This window comes from Trichoderma asperellum, chromosome 2 (assembly GCF_020647865.1).
Source record: "Trichoderma asperellum chromosome 2, complete sequence".
NCBI lineage: Eukaryota > Fungi > Ascomycota > Sordariomycetes > Hypocreales > Hypocreaceae > Trichoderma > Trichoderma asperellum.
In genome coordinates, this window is record NC_089416.1 from 2,361,603 (window position 1) to 2,382,781 (window position 21,179).

At 51.3% G+C, this 21,179-nt stretch overlaps 8 protein-coding genes across 9 annotated transcripts; 5 read left to right on the forward strand and 3 right to left on the reverse strand.

Annotated features, from left to right (window-relative positions):
• Window positions 1-1,697: 1,697 nt before the first annotated feature.
• On the forward strand, window positions 1,698-2,714 carry TrAFT101_003093 (uncharacterized protein; the record flags this gene model as incomplete). Its single annotated transcript, XM_024899511.1, has 1 exon — window positions 1,698-2,714. One exon carries the CDS (start codon window positions 1,698-1,700, stop codon window positions 2,712-2,714), a length of 1,017 nt encoding a protein of 338 aa, XP_024764223.1.
• Window positions 2,715-3,684: 970 nt separating this feature from the next.
• Window positions 3,685-4,146, forward strand: TrAFT101_003094 (uncharacterized protein; the record flags this gene model as incomplete). Its single annotated transcript, XM_066126778.1, has 4 exons — window positions 3,685-3,719; window positions 3,776-3,907; window positions 4,012-4,065; window positions 4,134-4,146. The coding sequence occupies 4 exons, from the start codon at window positions 3,685-3,687 to the stop codon at window positions 4,144-4,146; spliced, it is 234 nt and encodes a 77-aa protein (XP_065982885.1).
• A 207-nt stretch (window positions 4,147-4,353) lies between these two features.
• Window positions 4,354-4,665, forward strand: TrAFT101_003095 (uncharacterized protein; the record flags this gene model as incomplete). The annotated part of the gene is made up of 1 exon (XM_066126779.1): window positions 4,354-4,665. One exon carries the CDS (start codon window positions 4,354-4,356, stop codon window positions 4,663-4,665), a length of 312 nt encoding a protein of 103 aa, XP_065982886.1.
• Window positions 4,666-7,574: 2,909 nt separating this feature from the next.
• Window positions 7,575-10,921, reverse strand: TrAFT101_003096 (uncharacterized protein; the record flags this gene model as incomplete). Its single annotated transcript, XM_024906155.2, has 3 exons — window positions 7,575-7,658; window positions 7,741-9,399; window positions 9,464-10,921. 3 exons carry the CDS (start codon window positions 10,919-10,921, stop codon window positions 7,575-7,577), a joined length of 3,201 nt encoding a protein of 1,066 aa, XP_024764224.2.
• A 412-nt stretch (window positions 10,922-11,333) lies between these two features.
• TrAFT101_003097 (uncharacterized protein) lies at window positions 11,334-14,261 on the reverse strand (the record flags this gene model as incomplete). The annotated part of the gene is made up of 2 exons (XM_066126780.1): window positions 11,334-11,348; window positions 13,974-14,261. The coding sequence occupies 2 exons, from the start codon at window positions 14,259-14,261 to the stop codon at window positions 11,334-11,336; spliced, it is 303 nt and encodes a 100-aa protein (XP_065982887.1).
• A 160-nt stretch (window positions 14,262-14,421) lies between these two features.
• Window positions 14,422-16,320, forward strand: TrAFT101_003098 (uncharacterized protein). 2 transcript variants are annotated; one of them, XM_024910921.2, is made up of 5 exons: window positions 14,422-14,599; window positions 14,683-14,709; window positions 14,973-14,995; window positions 15,093-15,465; window positions 15,526-16,320. In XM_024910921.2, the coding sequence occupies exons 1-5, from the start codon at window positions 14,528-14,530 to the stop codon at window positions 15,685-15,687; spliced, it is 657 nt and encodes a 218-aa protein (XP_024764225.1). In that variant the 5' UTR covers window positions 14,422-14,527; the 3' UTR covers window positions 15,688-16,320. The 2 variants fall into 2 exon arrangements, with proteins under 2 accessions (XP_024764225.1, XP_065982888.1); XM_066126781.1 differs by having other exon boundaries at window positions 15,562-16,320.
• Window positions 16,321-17,727: 1,407 nt separating this feature from the next.
• TrAFT101_003099 (uncharacterized protein) lies at window positions 17,728-20,229 on the forward strand. Its single transcript, XM_024909537.2, has one exon. The coding sequence runs from the start codon at window positions 17,981-17,983 to the stop codon at window positions 19,559-19,561; it is 1,581 nt and encodes a 526-aa protein (XP_024764226.1). The 5' UTR covers window positions 17,728-17,980; the 3' UTR covers window positions 19,562-20,229.
• TrAFT101_003100 (uncharacterized protein) lies at window positions 20,191-20,905 on the reverse strand (the record flags this gene model as incomplete). Its single annotated transcript, XM_024899292.1, has 2 exons — window positions 20,191-20,563; window positions 20,655-20,905. 2 exons carry the CDS (start codon window positions 20,903-20,905, stop codon window positions 20,191-20,193), a joined length of 624 nt encoding a protein of 207 aa, XP_024764227.1.
• Between the last annotated feature and the right edge of the window lie 274 nt (window positions 20,906-21,179).

Consider the following 21,179-nt stretch of genomic DNA (forward strand, 5'->3'; position numbering starts at 1 on the left):
TGCTACTAGCCTTAGTAGGGACTTAGGGACCTGGGTAGGCATGCTACAGCACGTCAACCGCCAACGGCAAGGCATCGTCGACGAGGTGCGCTCGACATGTTTGCTTGCCTGCACACTGCACAGAACAGACCTCAACGCCGCCTCGCCTCTGCCTCTTGCAAGGCTCTGGATAGCCGAAACGCATGCTCTGGGAGGGCGTTTCGCATCCTTCGCCCGCCTAATCTCCCTTCTCCTCTCTTGTCTTGTTGGCTGGCGGCCACCGAGTGATGAGCGCCTCCTCTGAATGGCCGTGAGAAAGACGCCATGTTCCACTCGCACCCACCACCTGTCTGGCGACTACGGCCCTTCTCATCATATCCAGAAGAAGCCATGTCGCTTCCACGAGATTGGCTCTTGATAAGCTGTAGGCGGCGTCCCGGCTAGTGATCGTCCAACCAGCTGGTCTTTGCATGTCTCAGCTCGAGGCTGGCCGTCCATCTCCAATCCTCAGCCCGCCGCCGAGCATCATGCCCATCCCAAGCGAGTGCCCTGGGATTGGGCCGTCGATACGACCAGCAACGCCCAACAAGACATAGCCGCTGCTCTTGGCCTCATGAGTGTGCGTGCCATACAATAAATACCACACGTACGGCAGATCCGTCACCCAGACCCGGGGGCCTCGAACCCCCCGGCCCTTGTCCTGCGCCGACGCAGACTAGTTCAGATCCTTGCAAGGTTCAACAGGGCGAGATGAGGTATCACAGATCTTATGCGCATGCGTCCGCAGCTACACTCCGGCCTATGCCAAAAGCAACAGTCACGAGTGCGCCTCGTCATGACTTCCGTCCGCTATGCTCGCCTGGACGTATTCTTGCCGTTGCTGGCCCTTATCGAACCCAATGAGCAAGCGCATTCGGCTCCGCCCACTGGGTACCCCCAGTGGTGTGAAGCCAGAAGCTTCATAGTGAACCATGAACGCTGTCCAAGAATGTCTAAGAGGCCCGCGGGGCACACCGTATCATGTCTCTCTGGCTTTCGACCGGGGGCTGTCGGCCAGGACCAGTGCTGTTGAGATCCCGCAGGTCTCTGATCCAAGGGTCAAATACTCCTTACTCTATCCTGGACGTTAATACCTCCCACCGTGCGTGTCCCGCCAGTTTGGCTGCTGGCGCCCTCGTGGGTCCCGGTATGTATTCCTGTCTTGCCGGCGAGACATCATCTAGCCCCCCTAGCGGCGGTCTTTCAAGCGATACTTGACGCTCTTTTCAACTTGAACATCACGGGCCTCTGAGTTGATCCTTCTAACCCTGTCTGCTCGCCTGTCGTTGGTTTTTGTTCTAAACATTTGGTTCAGATTCTGGACATATTGGGTCGTACAATTAATTGCAGCCCCTACACCTCGCTTCACTCTCTCTATGGATGTTCGCCTCTGAATCACTGCCTGCCTCATTGGTCACTGGCAACTGCTTGAAGAAGAGGAAACAAGGGCAGAGAAAAAAAAAAGGGAATTCATATCAGGCTGAGACAGTGATATATAAATGCGCTTCGCCCGCCCTGCGAAATGGTTTTACTTCCCTGAGAACGCAAAACAAACATCGAGCCCTCAAATTATTATTAAACCTGCACACCTTTCTTTACAATCCGGCTTGCATCTCGTCTTTGTCCCCTTTGCTTACTCTGCTACACCCTTTGCTATTGCCTAGGCACAGTCTTTGAGTATGGCTCCAACTAGATCAAGCAAGGTAAGGCCGTCCGATGTGGCGGCCGATACAAAGAGGAACTTTATACCTCTAGTCAAAGCAAACTACTCGGAAATGTTTCCACCGTACTCCATTCTTTATCGACATCCTGCGGCGCAGCTCGATATCCCGCGCCAGAAGCCGAGTACTCGTCCTCCACAGTTTCGGGTAGAATCTGGTGATCCTGTCATGAAAGCCATCTACTATGCCACCATGGATAGTGAGACTAGTGAAGGAGCAAGAGGACCAAGAATTCGGGTCCCTTTCCTCTGCGCCGCGAATGAGCGACGTCCGGGGGGAGACTGGGAGACTGGTTGTTCTGGCTATGAAGAGAAGCTGTGCCGACGAAGCAACCTCTCCGCTACGCTGGGCAGCCCCTGGCCTGCGACGGGAGAGGTCATCAACTATCCTATCCCATCTGTTGGAGCTATTCTCTCAGACTCAGTGGTAGTATGCCGTGGGCCTCACGATCGCTACGAGCCACTCGATCGCTGGTACGACCTGCCAGTCATCTCCGTCCCGCCAACACGCTGGCCCAAACTCAAAGAGAATGGAACCAAGTATTCCTTCTCGGAAGAGCGGGACATGATACGGGAAAAGATCCGGGGCGCCCTTCGGATTTGCTTATACAACAACTACGATCGAGTTGTGATTGGCGATTTTGGCCTCGGCAATGGTTATCGCAATCCACCCAAGGAACTTGCGGAAATCTGGCGGGATATTTTCCTATTTGACCCGGATCTCCGTGGGCAATTCTCCTACGTTGTTTTCGTCTTTGAAGATCCCACCCAGAGCACGACTCGCTTGATCCATGAGGAAATGGCCAAGAAAGACCGAAAGAGTAGCAGCATTTCAAAGACAAAGATGCCTCTTGGCCTTGGTGTAAACGGCGCTACTGACATGGAAATCTTTGAGCACACTTTTGACTGTGAGGAAATTGAGCGTGTTCTTTGCCGGCCAGATCCCCGATACGGTCTTGACATGATTACTTCATGAAGCCTTTTCGTTGCTGCCGTGATGGCATCTATGGAATAGTTACGAGGAGGGCATCTGGCGAAGACGGAGGTGGGCAACCAGGGCTGGAAGGCTTTCAACTGACGTTTCAACGCTAGGCAAAAGTCCCTTCCCCCATCCCTTTCCCATTTTCGCCTTCTCTCTCTCTCTCTCTCTCTCTCTCTCTCTCTCTTTTCTCCCTTCCTTTTCTTTATTGGAGCTTGATTAAAAGTGAGTTGTTACAGAGAGGGGGGAGAGCTGTATTTGTTCGCTATTGGTGGCCTTGTATGTCTTTGAAAATTTATTGGCCGTTTGGTGTCCTCTCCTGCTTCAGGCGGAGAAGGACTTGAGCGTCTGGGGTTGGGGCACTAGGAGGATGGTTCGGTATGTATGCGGGTGGATAGGTTTGGATGGATGGGCTAGACTATTCTATCAAGGGTATCACATATCAGGATAAGCTCTTTCCTTTTGTGTAACTTATGTCTCTTTTTGCCTTCTCATGGAGCCATTGTGCGCGTGTGATTGGTTGGCTGCTGATGCAAAGTGGTTGCGGGCGGGCTGAGGTCAAGCACCCCCAGCTGGCTCTCGGAGCTGCCAAGGTGCGGTGAACCCAAGCAAGAGGCCCCATTTCCTTTTCCCTGAAATCAAAGATGCGCAGACGTCAATAATTTTGTGACAGAAGACAGACAGCTGACATCAGACCCCCCTTCGCTGGGAATGAGCTGGCTGAGACAAAGAATGGCACTACGACACAAGGGGCGCCTGGGGTGCCAGCTTTGGGGGCTAGTGTCTACAAGCACTCTCATACTAGGTCTATGGTGGCTTTTTATTTCCTACCTTTTTACTCTTCTTTTCTTTTTTACCCTTCCTTTCCTTTTTCCTTCAAGGCTCAATTTATGACCTGAAGTGACCGTCACTTGACTGCCAGAAAACACGAACACAAAGTCTAGGCGGACCAAAGTAATTTGACATTATGACACAGGAGTATGAGGATACCGATGCTTACTCGTATGTTAGCAAATGACCCCAAAGACGAGCTATTGGCATTGAATCATCTGCTCTAGTACTTCGTGTTCCGTGCTCTTTCCGAACCAAGTGAGGATACCGCCTTGGATAAGCTACCAGGATATCTCCGTCGCGTTCCGGAGTTCCGCAGTGCTATCACCAGAGCTCGTCTTTCTGGAATCCCTTGCATTGTATGCGTTAGCCGACTGATGCTAATCGAAACCGGTGAAAGCTGGATGGGCAGAGCGCTAAAATATCATGGCCTTCTGTGATTCGCGGCTAACTCGATCTGCAGATATCCATTACCGGGACGCTATATCCAGGCGTGTGATTGTGATGACTTGGTTGAGTTAGTGAACATCGCTAGCTGCACCAGCCGTTTGAGTTGCAAGGGTTATGGTTCTATCGAAAATACAGCCTGGCCGTCTAGAAGCGGGGGCCGGGTCGCCTACATATACGGAATACGTATTTGAACTGGCAAATACTACCAATACTCACAACCATTTCCCCCATGTAGGGGAGCAGGGGAGCTACATATGCATCATCGCCGATCTGCTTGCAACCCTCCCGGCCCTCAGACAAGTCATGTAATCCTCCCGGCCTCCACCACTAGTCATGAGGAACGGCCCCCGTTCCCATGTTTGCTGCATTCAGCCGTAGCATGTCGCTGTGCGGAATGAAAGCAAAAAACGAGGAAGCGTTGCAGTGCATAACCTCTGGAGTCTGGGCTGCTCCACCCGAGGATCTGGGAAGCTCTTGGAAGACTCTCTCTCTCTCCTTTCTCTCCCCCCCCTCTCTTTTAGGTAGCAATGTTGCATTAGCGGGGATTGCATACCTCACCCTCATCAACGGAAATTGCGGAACTCGCACAATCCTTCCAACTAGCTCCCAACTTCCTTCCAACTCCCTATGCTATACAATACTGAGATATCCAAGATACACAAGCTAGTTACGCAAAAGAAACACCACCATGTCCAGAGGGTGCCAGTGGCGCAACAAGCGTTCTTCGGGGCTTAAATTCTGCGGCCGCACGGGAGCCTGACTAGCATCTAGCTGCTTTCATCCATTAGGAAGGCCGGCATCTGCGTTGTAAGAAGCGCAACGCATGGGACAAGGCAACGCCAAATTTGCATTAGCTTCATAGCCATACCCGTACAATATGTACGCTTGGTGTTAATATCAACGGGTGCTCGGGGTACTCCGTAAGAGAACACGCACTCGTACGAGGACGCGCTATGTTTTTACGCAATGTCCCCGTCCTACCCACTGTCATCTGAAGATGCCAGTGGGGGGCTCGCAATTGCTTTCCCTCTTCAGACGTCTTGGCGAATGTCACCAGCTCTCCGCCGCTGTTGTTCTAGCAGTGTGATGATGGTGGTGGTGACTGAGCAGCACATCTTTCCTAGCACTCTTGCCTCGCTACTTTCAATAATGCGTACTACTTTGTTGATTTTACGAGACATCGTCAGATTGCGATCTCGGTACGGGAAAACGGCTCAGCGGGCAAGATTACGCAGGTCGCTCATCCATCGGACGTTAAGATGGCGCACAAGTCGTATCGCGTTTACACACATGCGTATCTTTAAACGCTCTCCTTACAAGCGCCGCCACCCCCCTTTTTTTTCTCCTCTCTCCCTCCTTCACACACACACAAACACACGACAACCATAAAATAGGAAGGCTAATACATGCTAGTATACAATACTAAAGCAGCAACTAAGCAGATATGACATGTCACTCAGGCCAAAGTCGACCAAGAAACATTTAGCCCGCATCAATCATCAATGGGCCTCTCGTTCCTCCCGCGCCAGAGCTTCTTTAGCAAACGAACTTGTCGAAAGGTCAAAGATATCTCGCAGCATAGATGCTGGCAACCAATAACATTGTGTGCTAATTATTCAGCATCTGTGGGCTGACCATTTACTGTTCAATATATGTGTACTGAGCATTCGCAATCGCTTCTCATACATGTTTTCTGACCACTTGCTGTTCCATGTAAAGCAGAGACTATCGGCGCAATAGTACTGCGACCATGTACATGATTTTCCGTCCAAGCTCCTCTCACGGACACGATCCGTATCGCGACAACTAGGCTAGGGCATGAAATAGCGTGGGCAAAGCAGGAATCCTGACCATCGGTTTTTTTGGACTGCACCCCTCCTCCACAGCAACGCAGGTGTGGCCTAAGGAGGAATCCTTGACAGCATAAGGCTGTGGGTTACGGTTCGCCTTTCATCGTGTCTTGTCTCTTTTGTTTCCCTGACATTTTTTTTAGGTCCACCCCGCCATGTTTCTTCTTCATCTCTCTCTCTCAGCTCTATAATCCTTAGCCTTTTACTTTACAACTAGTACGTGAAAGCTGAATCTCAGAGGAACAAATATCCGTTTTAGGTTGCCTAGTTGTGTATTAGTGAACTTTTATTTGAGTCAACGCGCCTCGCTATTCCGATTACACAGTAAACCTGATCTCTTTCCATGACTGAGCGAGAAAATTATACGCCGCAATGTTCTATATATGGTCATCTTCACCACAGTACAGAGTAGATATTGGTAGTCGATTAAGGTAGGAAGATAGAGCCCTTTTACTGGCCACAATAGCCTGCTGCACCTCCTTGATATCATGGAGATCGGTCCTTTCGCTCGGCCGAAAGTAAGACTGCGGCTCCCGCCCCCATATGCATGCGAACGGTAGACGGATCCTCAGCAGCACAGCAACAGGCAGCAAGTAGGATTTATCGAGCCGGGGGAAAATTCCCTATCTGGTATTTTACTGTAGATTTGCTTACCAATTCCTACTCTTTTGGTAACCAGAAAATCATGAGATTAATTTATCTAAACTACTTCCTTCCCGCAACCACTCAGTACTTGTTAGTTTGTGTCCTCTCTTCCTCTCCCTTGCTTGGGGAAAAAATTCCAACTTGCCATCTCACCATAATCAAACTGAAACAAAAACCCCATTTTCTGGCCCCCTCTCGGCTCCTCCCCCGTAAAAAGAACTGAAAGGGAAAAAGAGGCAAAAACGGACTTTAATTTCAGCCGAATGGCTGTACGGAGTACATCTCCGAAGAAAAAAAAAAAAAAAAAAAAAAAAAAGGCCTGAAGGGCGAATTTGAGGCTTGACTTCAAACTAATTGTTTGCCACGACCTGAATCCTTCGGGGGTTCGTTCCGGGGGTGGTTACACAATACGCACGTAATGGCGTGTTATGTCGTATTGTATCTCAATGACTCGGTGACAGGCTGAGTTGCTACGCCACAATCCTAGTTCTACGCAGCACATCAAAGCGAGAGAGATTCGCTTCGTAATTTTTAGTAATGGCCTCTCTCTCTCTCTCTCTCTCTCTCTCTCTTTTCCAAATTGATCTCTCTCTCGTTTTCCAAATTGAGTTTTGACTTCTTTCTTTACTATCTTATCCTTTTGTTTATATCACTTAAAGTAATGACAGTGCTAGGAATCGGTTCATATGCATCAAAACTAGAAAACATGTATATGTTCATTTTTAATATAGTATAAAACAAAGGCTATCCGTAGCAAAGATTTAACGACGTATTAATGCAACGCAATACATACACATTAGTGTTGCAGCGTCTCCCGCAAATGTCAAACATCAAAACAATTACTTTCAATGCTTGGATTGGGGGGCAATTTAGCATTTGCGTATTGTGCTGGCACTATTTGTGCCATATTTACTTAAAGCGTACGCCTCGCGAATGAATCAGCGTTGACTTCCCCCCACACCGGCTATACTAGACACCTCTTTTCTTCTTTATGAGAGTCTTATGGGATAGCGAGCAATAAATAATGCACAAATTTGGGTTGCTTTTTTTGGAGCTTCACAATCGACGCAATGACTACTGTTCACCAGTACGATGGCCTCAGCCCCGCAAAGTTTGCCATCACAGCCGTGGCTTCTCCATCATCCTTCTTACGCTGTCCGCTCAACTATTGAAAAACACCAGGGTTAGCCATATTAGATTCTAGTAGGAATTGGGATGGGCACAAAACATTGTTACATAGAACATACCTCAAGCTGAACTCCTCGGTGAACGTGAACGAGCCAATCGACGTAGCTTTGCGCTTCATTATTCCGATCTTCCACCAACGTTCGTGCAAATTCATACTCTGCTCCGTCAATTCCCTGGCGCGCCAACTGTATTGTCAAGCCTTTGGATCCCCTCATGCTCTTCAAAAACTCGAGGATGTTGCGGACCTGAGCGCTGAGGTGGGTCTCCAGCACTGGAAGTGATGATGTGTAGGCATCCAAGCCCTTGAGCGAGTCGTGGCCTTCGCCAAAGAGGTCGGTAATCAAGTTTGGCGATGTCAGAGAATGGAACCACAGCAAACACTGCTGTCCGTTATCTACCAAATAAACACCACCCTGCTCGACGCGTGAGAATGATGCTCGGACAGAAGGCGGCAGCTTGAGTTGACCAGTTTCTGCGTCTGCAAACCCTTCCTCAGGCTGAAGATTATGGATAGCAATCATCCTGGGGTAGATATACAAGCTGAGCTCCAAAGGCCCCATGCTCCTAATCATACGAAGATCGTGGACTCTCCGATCTGAATTTTCCACACCACCTTTGAAGGCTCTGCATTTTAAGAGACCCAACATGTACATGCAGTATTCCTTTAGCTTTTCGGGCATGACCAGTTGGCCTGGTGGGTATTGATTCGCAGAATGCTTCCTATAACTGGCCATGATATCAATTGTTCGCTCCGTCAACCAATTCCTGATATCCTTAAGATTGCTTGAGGTAGTAGCAAGCTTAGTGCTGGCCTCCTTGGCCAAGATACCAATCACGGCGTCTTGATCAGCAAACTTCATGCACTGCCGAATAGCTTGTTCTTTGGTGTTTGACTCCTTGGATGTATCGCTTACGCTGGCAATCACATTGGAGCATCGTACACGCCGCTGGCCAGACGCAGCAGTGTAGAGAAGAGCCGTCTGGAAATGGGCATCCAGCTTCGGGTCCAGCTTGCCGTCGTAGCTAAAGGAAACACCGAGCGCCTTGTCCGCATCGATGACTCCAATTTCTAAATCGGCGCCAAAAGTATGCTGGACGAAGTTGCCATGGTACCCCTCCACTTGCAGTCCATTCGAACAACGGACCTTCATGAGCGCCTGATAACCTGTTTCTCTCGTAACGGCATGCGTGATCTCCAGTGACAGCTTGGCGCCATCTCGCGGAGAGATGAAGTTGGGGTAGTAGAAAGTCTCGCCACCAGTTGTTGCAGCAACATGGCCTATGGTGGCAACGTCCAGATAACCGCCAGACGGTGCAGCAAGGAAAAAGTCGACACCAATTCCTGAGGAAGTCATCTTCTCGGAGACTTTCTTCCAAGCAGGGTGCTCCGTCGTGTACAGCTTCTTGTCCAGCTCGCCACCAGGGTGGTTGCCATCATCACGCATGAACAGCCTACCGGGGCCCCAAGTAGGCAAACTGGAGCAGGAGCAAATTACCTTGCCTCCCGTTGCCTCCAGCGCTGCCACAGCAGCGTTGAGCGTAGCAAGCAGAGCAGGTTCTGGGTTTTTGATGGTAGAAAACATCTCAGGGAGACGAGTTAGCAGAGAGGTGATGATGGCTTTTGATTCATAGGGATCGACAAAGAGTCCCTCGCCAAGAGGAAGGAATGGATCCTCTAAATCGGGCATAATCATCATATGCGCCTGGTCTAGTTGTGGCTAGATTTCCAATGTCAACAAGTCGATATAAAATCGTTCAATCATTTAGTATTATCCCACTTACGTTGATGTTGTAAAAATGAATGTCCTTGTCGTATGTGATGAAGCCAACTTTGGCTCCCTCGGGTATCCTTCGCTTCGGCTCATTGTTCTCGTCTTTCTCCTCATCATCTCCTCCGTACAAGGCAGAGAGAATACCTTCGCAGAATGTCTCCAGGAAACCCTTGTTATACGATTCTTGAGTGACATCGATGACAAACAACCACCTAAGGCCGACCGGCTCTCTGGTCCAGTACTCCTTGGGAACAACAAACTCGACAGTACCGCGGTGAAGCTCTGGTCGTTGATCTCGGTCTAGCCGCACTCCTTGAGGGCTGATGGCGCAGAAATACTCTGGCGGCGTGTCGTTGGGGTATGAGCAAAGGTTGCACACAAACTTATTGCCGCCAGATCGGAACATCATGAACGGGTTGATGTAGGCTCGACATCTTCGGCAACGTGGCGGGCCGGCTTCTCCATAGTCAAGGACAGGGATTTCTGCTTCGCCGGCCTGGAGAGGAGCCAGGGGTTGAATGAGCATGCCAAGAGGCAGACCGGTTGCGTGGAGGCCCTCGGACGTTGTTGGAATATTGTTTAGCGTGAGTCGAGTATATTTAGGGGAGGAATTGCCCTGGTCAAAAGCTACGAACGAGACTGTTGCAGGAGGAGGAACATGGCGCTCAAATGTCGGGTACACATTCTTGAAGAAGTGCTGTTGGATCGAGTCTCTTGCCGCCGGTACACTGGGCATGTCGTCTGCCGAGAGCTGGCCGCCGGAGCCCGCAGGGCCCGTGGGTGGCCCGATGGGTTCGTCGTCGTCGTCGGCAGTGAGATAGCGTTCGGCAAATTCGTGTGACGATGCAAGGTTTGCGGGAGAGAATGGAGCTCCGACAGGCACCGGGAATTGGTTTGGATTGGCCATCTGAGGCGTCGGCATGGGGCTTGCCAGAGGACTTGCAAATTGCCCCCCGAGAGCCGGAATGCCCTGCGGGTTGTTGACATTGAGGAACTGCTCGGTAGGCGTTCCTGGTGGCAATCCATTGAAGGCCTGTGACGAGCCAGTCGGCTCAACGGTATGGTAGGCGTGCCTATCCTTCTTCTTCTTCCTTGCGGAAGCGGCACCCCCCGCATCGGCGCCCAAGTTCATCCCCCCAAACTGCGCTGCAAGGGCACCATCCTGCGGTGCCATTGGAGATCCAGGAAAGCTCTGCGGCGGACCATAGCCAGGAGTCTGCGGCGCGAAGCCTGGGGTCATTGGCGGCCCATAGCCTGGAGTAGTCGGTGGCCCGTAGCTGGGAGTTCGCGGCGGCGGCATGCCCAGGTGAGCTCCATACTGGGGAGCGCCGAAGGCTGCCTGAGGTGCATATGGCGATGGAGGAACCGGCTGCTGGAACTGCTGAGGAGCCGGAGCCGACGTCTTGTTGGGATCGTTGGGATCGAGGGGCTCGCCGTGGCCCAGCGCGTGATACTGAGTATAATCCATTGTTGTTGTGTGGAAGTGGCGATATCAGAACGAGCATGCGCCTACAAAAAGCTGGCAAAACGAGGGGTCTGTTGCGAGACAAGCGCAGAAGAGGCAGAACCAACAAAGCAAAGTAAAATAGGTCAGTGACTTGTAGACAAGCTCAGGAACGCTTCCATGATCCTCATCCACAAGGCCGGCTCGCAAAAGGTCGTGAAGCTGGAAAGCGCCCTCACGGTCTAATGAAGCTGTTCCTTGCCTCGGTGGCCTTTTCGCGACTTTCTACAATCGTGGCTTCAGAACCTCGTTGCCGCTTGTCCTTGATTGGCTTAGCCGGCCTCTGAGCTATCAGTGGCTTATCGGTGCCTATCGCGGCAAGGGGCTTTGCCCCACATGCATGTACAGAGCATCGATCGCTGTATCGGGTCTCTCTCTATGAACCGCTAGTCTAGCCACTCTGTGTAAGTCGAAAGATGGAGACGGTCTAGGGAGAGGGTCATATATACAAAAAAGCGAAGGGTCGGGCTTGAAAAACGCATGAGGTATGCGGCCCCTAGCAGCGGCGGAAGGTTTCGTGGAAAAGCTTTTTTTCTTCCATGGACCATTATATGCTTTTCACTGACGGCTAAGCGACTGTCCAATGGCTAATTTAAGAATACACGTGCGTGGACATGTATATAGCAGGACGTTGGGCCAATCCGCTGCAGGTTGGGTTATATTGCATGATAAGCACATACAGACGCGCTTTTGGATTCGCAGAACTCTGTTTTTTCCGATGTAATTTTTTTTCTCTCTCTCTGTCTCTTTTTTTTCGGGGCAATTTGGAATTGATAGCAGCACTAAAAGCACTATCAATTATAAATTTGCAGGTGCCCTGGTGACCGGATTGGTGTGCCTTGCTTCGTCCACGGAGCGCCACAGTCACCAAGCAGGACATGATTCAGGCATCTGTGAGGCATATGTGAGCCATCATTCGACAGCAGGCCCTGCACCAGGCCCTTCCCGATAGGTCGCATACATGGAAGAGACAGGTGTCCCTATCCGACCGAGTACTGGCAATTGGTTAACTGTCTACTCCTGCAAGATGAATTGTTTGGTCCTCCCGCTGCGGGAGCCGTGGAGCAACCGGGCGTGTTATTGGCGGACAGCAGCGTATAAGACGTTAACAAGTCAAGCAGGAGTCTGCATCAATGCCTAGCACTCCCGCAATTTGAAAAGTGATTGATTCAAATAGATGAAATCCGAAGAAGCTGTCTGTCTAGGTTGGGCACAGCTGGTGAAAGTGGTTGGGCTACGTGTTGTGGCAGAGTGGAAGTGCGGGGATCGCAGAGGTGATGACGGCGTCGCGCCAGGTGCCAGATACTGTCGCAAAACAAGGTATAAAACAGCCATTTGAACGAGGAAAAAAGGAAGTCGTCTCATTTAAAGCAATGAAATGTTCGATGCCGCAATAAAATATGCATGCTGGTGTTGTTATGCGTCGCTATGCGGCCATATAGGCTGCTGGGTGGTCATTGGACCCTGGAAAGGATGACATGACATGGTGCAACAATCCGGAGCTACGAAGCCGCGGCGCAAGAGTGTAGCAGGACGTAATTTGAAACTCGGGAGGGATGAAATAGAGCGGAAGAGCTGCCATGGCCCAGCGGAAATGAACAAACGCATCATGGCAAAAGAATAGTTGGAGATATGATCTCGAGAGTGGCAAATGTGAGATGGTGACTGAACCTTCGGTCGCATGACCATCCGCCACTCCGGCCGCGGGCAGTTTTGGAATCGCAGTAACTCACCGCACAAGTAGGCCAGAGCTATACAAAAAGATGAAATCAATTCACAGTTTACCCAAGTTTATGCTAGAAGCAAAAAAGACAAAATTAAAAGGGCTGTTGTGAGGCTGTGTGGCGAAAAAGTGTTGCGACGGCGATCTCTGGATAGCTTCACGGGTGCATCGTCAGCGACCGGCGCGACACACGGTCAAAAAAGTGACTTTGACTATCAACGGCAAAAGAGGCACCAAGACGAGCAGGAGTCGGAATAAAAATAGCACTGGCGAAAAGCCCAAGAAACAAGCATTCACAATCAGCCATTCACGGGGTCGCGAACGGGGGGTGCCGTCGCGCAATTCAGAATGCGACAACGACCATAGGGCGAGCGACACCTTGGACCATCAAACGCAAACCACGTCTCTGGCGATGACCCGCCGCCAAAACGCAGCGCTTACAACATACAATACTACGGCCGCATCTGGGATTCCTGACGTCAAAGAGCGCGGCAGATGAAAGACCAGTTCTAAAAATGACTCACTGGACAAGGCAAAGGAGGGTCGCAGGCAAAAAATGCGAGCAGAAAAACAAAGAGAAGAGAGGGACAGGAATTCTGGCAACGTCGAGGTTTGGGGGGAGCGGTCGAGCCTCAGATCAGAGGTCGAGGTACACGGCGGACGAGGTGATGTTGGCGCTGGCCAATCAGAAAATTGGTCACGAGGCAAGGGATTATTTTCGCAGCCGAACTGGCGTCGATTTTTACTTTGGAAGCATAACAAGACTTGTGGGGCGCGCCAGAGGTAGGGACTTTGTACCGGTACATCCGAACCGCAAGGTACCGGAGGACGACAATGCGGGCCATTGCTTTGGGCAGCCCTTTTTTTTTTTTTCCCTTTTTTTCCCTTTCTGTTTTCCGAAATAGTTGTCCCCCCTCCATTTCCTCGCTTTGTTTCTTCTTTGAGCAGCATCGCTATGCTTGTCCTTGCTCCTTTGTGGTGTGGCCGGACAAGGACGGGAATAAATCTTCTCATCGTACACCGGTCGAAGCTGAGCAAGCCGGATCAGAGAGTTTGGAGTTGGGATAATGGAGCTCTTTCTCCAGCGCAAAAGAAGTGGAAAGTTTCTTTTCTTTCACACCATGGTGCTGGTAAAAGAAAAATTAGCTTGGACGCTGTGCTGGCACCATAAAAAGGACGCCGGCAGGGTATTAGTTAGACACAATAGAGTAACGGCAGAGAGCGCGCGAGAGAGAAAGAGAGCGACGTGGTGGTGGGTGGTGGGCGTGCCAAGCTGCTCGATGCGATGTGTACATGGATGGATGGCTGGCACCGCAGATGGTCAGAAAAGCCATCCAAAGTGCTAAGATTTGGCTTGCGCAGGATCGCTTCCCGGCCGGGGAGAAGAGGGGCGCTGCCACGCTTGGCTTGTACCGGTACTTGCGCTAGAAGGCGGCCTCGAAGCAGCAACGCAGGTGTGCCGCCGGGATCGCGGCCAAACAAAGGCCAGCGCTGTAGGTGTGGGTGACGGTGACGACGAGGGTCTGGCCACTGGCCCGCTGGCGGGGGCTCCACCAGAGCTCTAGCGGCCTGGAGGTACATGCTGCCGTGGCTTTGTGGCAGACAGGGGACCAGCTGCCCGCCCAGAGCTGCGAAGCTAGCAGCGCAGAGCTCAGGACCTACTGATTGCGGCGCTGCCCCCGCCCCGTATATAAACAAGCCCCATCGCCCTCCCACGCGCCCGACGAGTTGTCGGTTCCCGCTGTCTCTGCTCCTCGACCTTCATCGCTCGCAATCTCCAGTCGCGTCTCTCAATCACAGTCGAACACGTTCGCCCGTACATCCACACCATCCATCCATCCATCGCCATGCCTCCCAAGAAGTCCGAAGGCGCTGCTGCCCCCAAGGCCAAGTCTGGCTCTACTCACGCCAGCTACCAGGTTCGTAGCCGTCGGCCGCATGCCGGCATCACCTGTTTCTTTACCACTTTTGTGCGCGCGCGAGGCTAATGCGAGGACTGCAGGACATGATTACCGATGCCATTGTTAATGTACGTTGGCACAGCCCTCTGTTGCACAAGCGCTGTTGTCTGCGCCTTATCTTCTCCCTCCCTCCCCCTTCTCGTCTCACTGGGCAAGCTGTCTTGTAGCCGCTTTGCTGTGCCCTTTTCATTTCCTTTGATTTCATCTTGTCACATCACATCACCTCATTCAGTCGTCGCGTAGTATTTCACGTCGATTGGCTTATTGGGATTCACCGCAAACGATTGGTGAAGAATAAAAAACTAACCCGCTCTTTTTCGCACTCAAACAGCTCAAGGATCGCAATGGTTCTAGGTAAGGAATCCCAATGACTCTTATTTTCCCCCAACTGTCCTAGCAAAGCAATTCGGGGCAGTGTACAGAGACAAAAGTAACTAACATGTTGCCACAGCCGTCAGTCTCTGAAGAAGTATGTCAAGGCCAACAACACTTTGAACGTTTCGGACAACATGTTCGATTCTCTCTTCAACAAGGCCCTCAAGGCCGGTGTTGAGAAGGGTTTCTTCGCCCAGCCCAAGGGTCCCTCTGGAGGTACCAAGCTGGCCAAGAAGAAGCCCGAGGCTAAGAAGGCTGTTGCTCCCAAGAAGGAGAAGGACGCCTCTGCTAAGAAGGCCACTACCACCAAGAAGGCTGCCGCCCCCAAGAAGGCCAAGGAGGGCGAGAAGAAGGAGAAGAAGGAAAAGAAGGAGAGCACTACCACTAAGAAGGCTGCCGCTCCCAAGAAAGCTGCTGCTCCCAAGAAGGCCAAGGAGACTGCCACCAAGGTATGTTCATAGATTCACATTCATCTTTGTCCCTATTCTAACTCCCAAACCCCCCTTCAGCCCGAGAAGCCTGAAACCGTTCTGACCAAGACAAAGTCCGGCCGTGTTGCCAAGGCCCAGAAGCCCGCTGCCGCCACCAAGAAGGCTGCACCAAAGAAGGCCGCCGCTCCCAAGAAGGAGAAGGCCGCCGCCGCTCCCGCGGCTGCTGCTGTGAAGGCGTAAATGTAACCTATCCTTCGCGTGAAGCAAAAGCGGCCTTTATTTTACTTTCTTGTATCCTTGATGAATGTGGCACGGCGTTTTTGGGGCTTGCAATTTATTACTACGGGTCGGGCAAAGGAGAGCCTGGGTTGGCTCGGGATTGATTGATTGCTGTTTTTGGCGGTGCGCAGGAATGATGTTTGTTTTGATACGCGCAATCTCAGACGCGCTGGGCCTGGCATTATCGCACTATATATGTGACTTTCCTGGAATGAGCCTCCCAGTGGGGGGGCGGATCATTTATACTATTTACTATTTTTTTTCCACATTACTATTTTCGCCTACCCTTTTTTTCTCTCTCTCTTTTTCTCTGCCTGTGAATTTTTTTTTTTTTTTTTTTTTTTACCTTCTCTTGGCGCGATTTCAATTTTCATCGGTGGGGAGGTTTATGGGTTTATTTGAAAGAAAAGAGGAACAACGGAGCAACGTCTGAGGAGTTGATGCGCGCGACTCTACAAACTTTTTTCCTCGACTTATTTTGAGAGTATATTACCTGGCGTATATAATTATAATCCTAGAAAAAATCAAAATTTATAGTAATATTTGAGAAATGGGGGCTTCATTTTTAATTTTGTTTCTTTTTTTACAGCCTAGAGATGGCGAATAAACTGTGTTTTAGGTGTAGGTATTTTTCCAAGCCTCCAGATAAATACGTAATTGAGCGAAATTCTAATTTTTTTTTTTTTTTTTTTTCTTTCTTCCCCTAGCTTTATTATTGAGACTTAGGACTTAATCAAGCAGGCTACACGCGTAGCGAGGTATGGGGCACATAAATTGAGACTCTCACTACCGCCGTAAGGTAAGATTTAATGGTGAGATGCGTGTAAGACATAATTCAGCGCAGAGGCTCCTCCTCTGTTTACGGCATGGGTATTGCCGAATCTATCGTCTATAAGCAATATTGGACCATGCATTCTCATTACCATCTCAAGATAGTATGAGACGCTGCCCCATCTTCATCTATTACCGCGAATTTCAATTTACAGTTTTGAGAGACAAAAAACAAAAAGGAGAAGGACATCAGCTCATAGGTAGGAAATGGCATGTTTCAACAATGCCTCGGCCCAGTTCCGCTACAGTTTGGCGCTACCCCATGCCGTGGATGTCGCTCAGCCTCGTCTGGTTGGTCACCATGACGTTGATGCCTGCTCCAGCGCACATTTCTCATCGTCGAGGGTTTTCGGGGGGCAGTCAAGCCAAATAGGTACATGTACTTGCTTGCATTTGCTCTGCTTGTTTGCAGCACACCATCCGCCATCGTCACCGACTTGGAGCCCCCCGGCTCTCCAGCGCAGCGCTATCTATATACGGGTGTGCGAGGTAGTATCAGTGTCAGTAGCGCGAAGCATCTGTACAAGTACCCTGTAGCTGCATGTTTTGTTCCTGCGGCTCGCTGCCACGTCAACCCAGGCCAACATGAATGCAAAGAAGCTCCAGGGTACGGCCAGTACCCAAATCGTAGCATGTACATTACTAGTAGGTAGGTGGCAGTTCTTGGTAGCAACTCCTCCGTCCTCCATGGCTGGTTGGGCCCCCTCTTTAGGTATTGTTTAAACTTTTGTCTTTTCTTTTTGTGTCTTTTTTCTTGTAAGTCGTCAGGTCCTTACTAAGACGTCCGTCTTGTCCCCTCTTCGGCGCCCCCCCTCCCCGGTTCATTTTTATTGGCACTTATTCATGCCAAGGTCACCGGACGTAGCCTCGCCGTCAGCGAATCTCGTCAGCGCATCCCGTCATGGCCGACCGGATCAGGAACAGGCGGTACCTGGCCAGAACAGCTGGCGGGCCCGTGCGAGACACCGGGCCATGTACAGGGCTGCGATGGACAGATACCTGCGGCTGCTGTGCATTTGCCAGCCATGCGCCGCCACCGTCAGTAGCGCGGCCAGGTATATGCTTAACTCGGAGTGGGCGCTCCCCTCAGCCAGACACATGTCACTGACGCACGACCGTTTACGTACCTTCCTGTAGCTCTCCCCCTTCTGGAGGAACCGATTCTTCCGGACGGACTCACTTGCACCTCGTTCCCTGGCCACACTCCCGATTGTTAAGCTAGACAAGGTTTCATATATCCTGTCGACAACGGAGCAGAGTGCCATCACCGGTTTTTTCTCCATTCTATCGTTTGACGCTGGAAGATGGCGGACGACTGCTGTCTCTTTCTGTCATGACCCATGGGAAATAGAGGAATCTACTTAAGCAATACAGCGCCGTATAATAGCTCGGACATATCCACTAACTAGCCACGCCCGTCACGATGGCGTCGTCATCGAATCCCTTCCGCAAGCCTGCGACGCAGCATGCAGAGAGTCGCTATCCGGCAATCGATTCTATAAGCTCCGTCCAGCTGTTTCCGCCTCCCAAGACGAGCTTCCGCGACGAAAATGTGCCTCCTGCGGCCGCGCAATCACCCTCCCAGAAAGCCAAGGTGGTGAAAAAGGTCCGCGTGCTGTCACCGCCTCCGCGGTCGCCCGACTCGCCAGAGTTGACGGCCAGCTACTTCAACCCTGCCGTACAAGCACAATCATATGCACAAGATCAAGATCCCTTCAGCAACGCTGTGGTCGACGAGAACAGCTGGGAGGATGCATCCGCTACCCCACCCCCTCAGCCGGCTCTTCCGCAGGCACGGCAACCGCTGATGGAGACGCAGACGCAGAGGCCGGTGCAGACCGTGGTCAATCCCTTCAGCAAGAAGAAGGCGCAAGACGCTGGCAATTCTAAGGACCTGAAGGAAGATCTGCGGGAGGAGGGCGAGGCGCTGAGGGCGGCCCAGTCTGCAAGGCGGTCCTTGAACGTCGATTCATTCAAGCGATTGCTTATGACGGGCGATGCGAGCCCGCTCAACTCCACATCTCCAACGGACTCTCCATCCGACCACGATCGGATCGATCGTCCAAAGCCTACACAGGATGCTCCAGCTGCAGCACGAACCAACAAGGAGAAGAAAGCTCCTCCACCGCCTCCAAGCTCCAGACACGGAAAGGTGATCAAGTCCGAGCAGAATGTCACCAGCTCTGAGAGTACTATCAGCAGCCCCGTAGAAAAGCTAGCTGAGCCGGTTGCGCAACACAAGGAACCGTCTCGGCCTGTGCTGTCTCGAGAGAGCTCGGCAAGCAGCAACTCTTCGATAGAGGATCTACCTGTGAAATTTGATAGTCACCCTGCCGAGTTTACATCCAGCCCCGATCAAATGGATGCTTCTACAACCCCTCCAAACACTGCCAAAAAGGCTGTACCGGTCCCTCCACCCAGACGACAGCCTCGGATCGAGGTGAAAACAAACGCCCTGGATTCTCAAGAGAATGAACCGCCTCCACGCACGTCGATGGACTCGGTTCTGTCCAGGTCCGGCAGTGTCCGCCAGAGCACCAATGCGCCAGCGCCTCCGCCACCCCGGAGAACAACTTCGAGCTCGAGGCCTCCAAGCTATGCAGGCACACCGCAATCTTCTACACACATATATGCCCCCGAATTTGATCCACCAAGAACCTCCCTCGACTCAGCAAGGCCCATGGCGCCTCCACCACCACCCACGCGCAATCCATCTACTCGCCGCCCTCAGAGTTTATACGGCCTAGAGTCCTCTCAACGGAGAGCCATGACCGAAATTAAACCACGAGATACCGTGGCCCCTCCACCGCCCCCTTCAAGGAGTCAAAGCAGCACAGGTGGGCGGTCTGGACGAACAAGCCTAGATTCGGCCAGAAAACCAAGAACATCTGCAGATGATTTTAGCGACCTCAATGAGCAATACCTGGGCCAAAGCGTGGACATACTCGCTGACCTTGAATCGCTACAAAGAGAGGTGGATGCTTTGAGAGGGAAGATAAATTGATGCGGATATATACGGTTGCTTCGTTAGCGAATATATACGCAGTAATGAACTTGAAGGGTTGACAGAGGGAGTTTAGCCAAAGATGATACCAGAAGGAAGGAAATGACCATATTAGAGGAGTATGAGACGGGGGGAAAAGAAATGGAGTCCGCTGTATAGTATATATGGGAGGCGTTTCTCTTATTTTTATTTCTTATATTTTACATGAGCTTGGGTATATCGCGACGCAAAACTTCTTTCTTTTGCCTTTGTTTTGCACAAGGAGGGTGTCGTTAATGTAGTCCGTCCGAGTTGCACTATCGTAGCGATCCAATGCGCTTTGTAGTTGGATACAGCATGAAATCTCTGCTAGAAATCTGGTTCGCCCGTATAATGTGGGATATAGATACATTACTGATCTTTGATTTCCATTTTCTCTCTTCTTTTTCTATTTCAAGGTCAACGTGGTGCCATTTATCCCTTTCCCAGAGAACAGCGACTGTCTATGTAGCACTCTCCTGATTATATCCCAAAATAAACGCCGAATAATGCACGCTTTTTTATAGATTATTAGTATACATCCCAATTTTAATGCCGATCTTTGACTAAAAATATTCCGTCTATTATTGTTTCCCGGCCTTGATTTTGCTCTATGTCGAGGGCTTTATCTGGCCCATTTCGTATTCTCCCGCCATACTCGATTCGCCCATCCCGTCTTCCACGTCGGGAGGCAGCGCATCGCCCATGGCTCCCGTGCTCCTATTCGTCGTAGGGCCGGCCGTGCCGGACCCGAGGATCCTGCCACCGAGGAAGAAGACGGGTTGCAGCTCGCGGTAACGGCATCCCCACATGCCCAGGCCGACGGCGGTGGCGGAGGAGGCGACCATGGTGAACCACCACATGGAGTGGCGAGGAAGGGAGCGCGTGTAGAGGCATGTGAAGAGGAGGTGGAGGAAGTGGATTGTGAGGGCGAAGTCGGGAACGAGTTTACTGCGCGCGATGAGGATGACCATGGCGAGAGACCTGTTGATGAAACAAGGATGTTAGCTTCTTTAGTTTTCATGACTTGGCAAAAAGGAGCGCGAAAATGACGTTGTGAAGGGTGTGAACTCACATGCAAAAGCCTCCGTTGAGAATCCACACAAAGGCCAAGAGCCACCCTTGCGTTGTATCGCCACGAACGCGATCCCATCCGAGTATTAGGTTGAAGTTGAATGACATGCCGGCGACGAGGGCAGTGAAGAGCATGAGGACGAGGGCGGCAAGGTAATAGAGGGCCTGGAGGCTTGCTATCTGGGCGGCGATTTTGAGAGGTTGGAGCTCTGTGAGAGCGCCGGCGCGAGGAGGCCTGCGTCGGCGGGCCATGGTTTTTTAACTTTTTTTTTTGTTTTATTCTTTGATTCTGTTTTTGCTTGAAAATAGAACGGAGAACTGTGGTGTCTTGAATGGGCGACGGGTCGTTGCGTAGCTATTTGGAGATGCTGGAGGATGGATGAGGCGTCGGAGTACTGCTGTACATTGGTTTCGAGTCTCGCGCTCCTAATCCATGCTGAGAGGATTCGTGTTAACGAGTCGAAGGAGATGCCGAGTTCGGAAACCGGCGAAGGCGAATGCTCGGCAAGTAGCGCTGCCTGGCGCA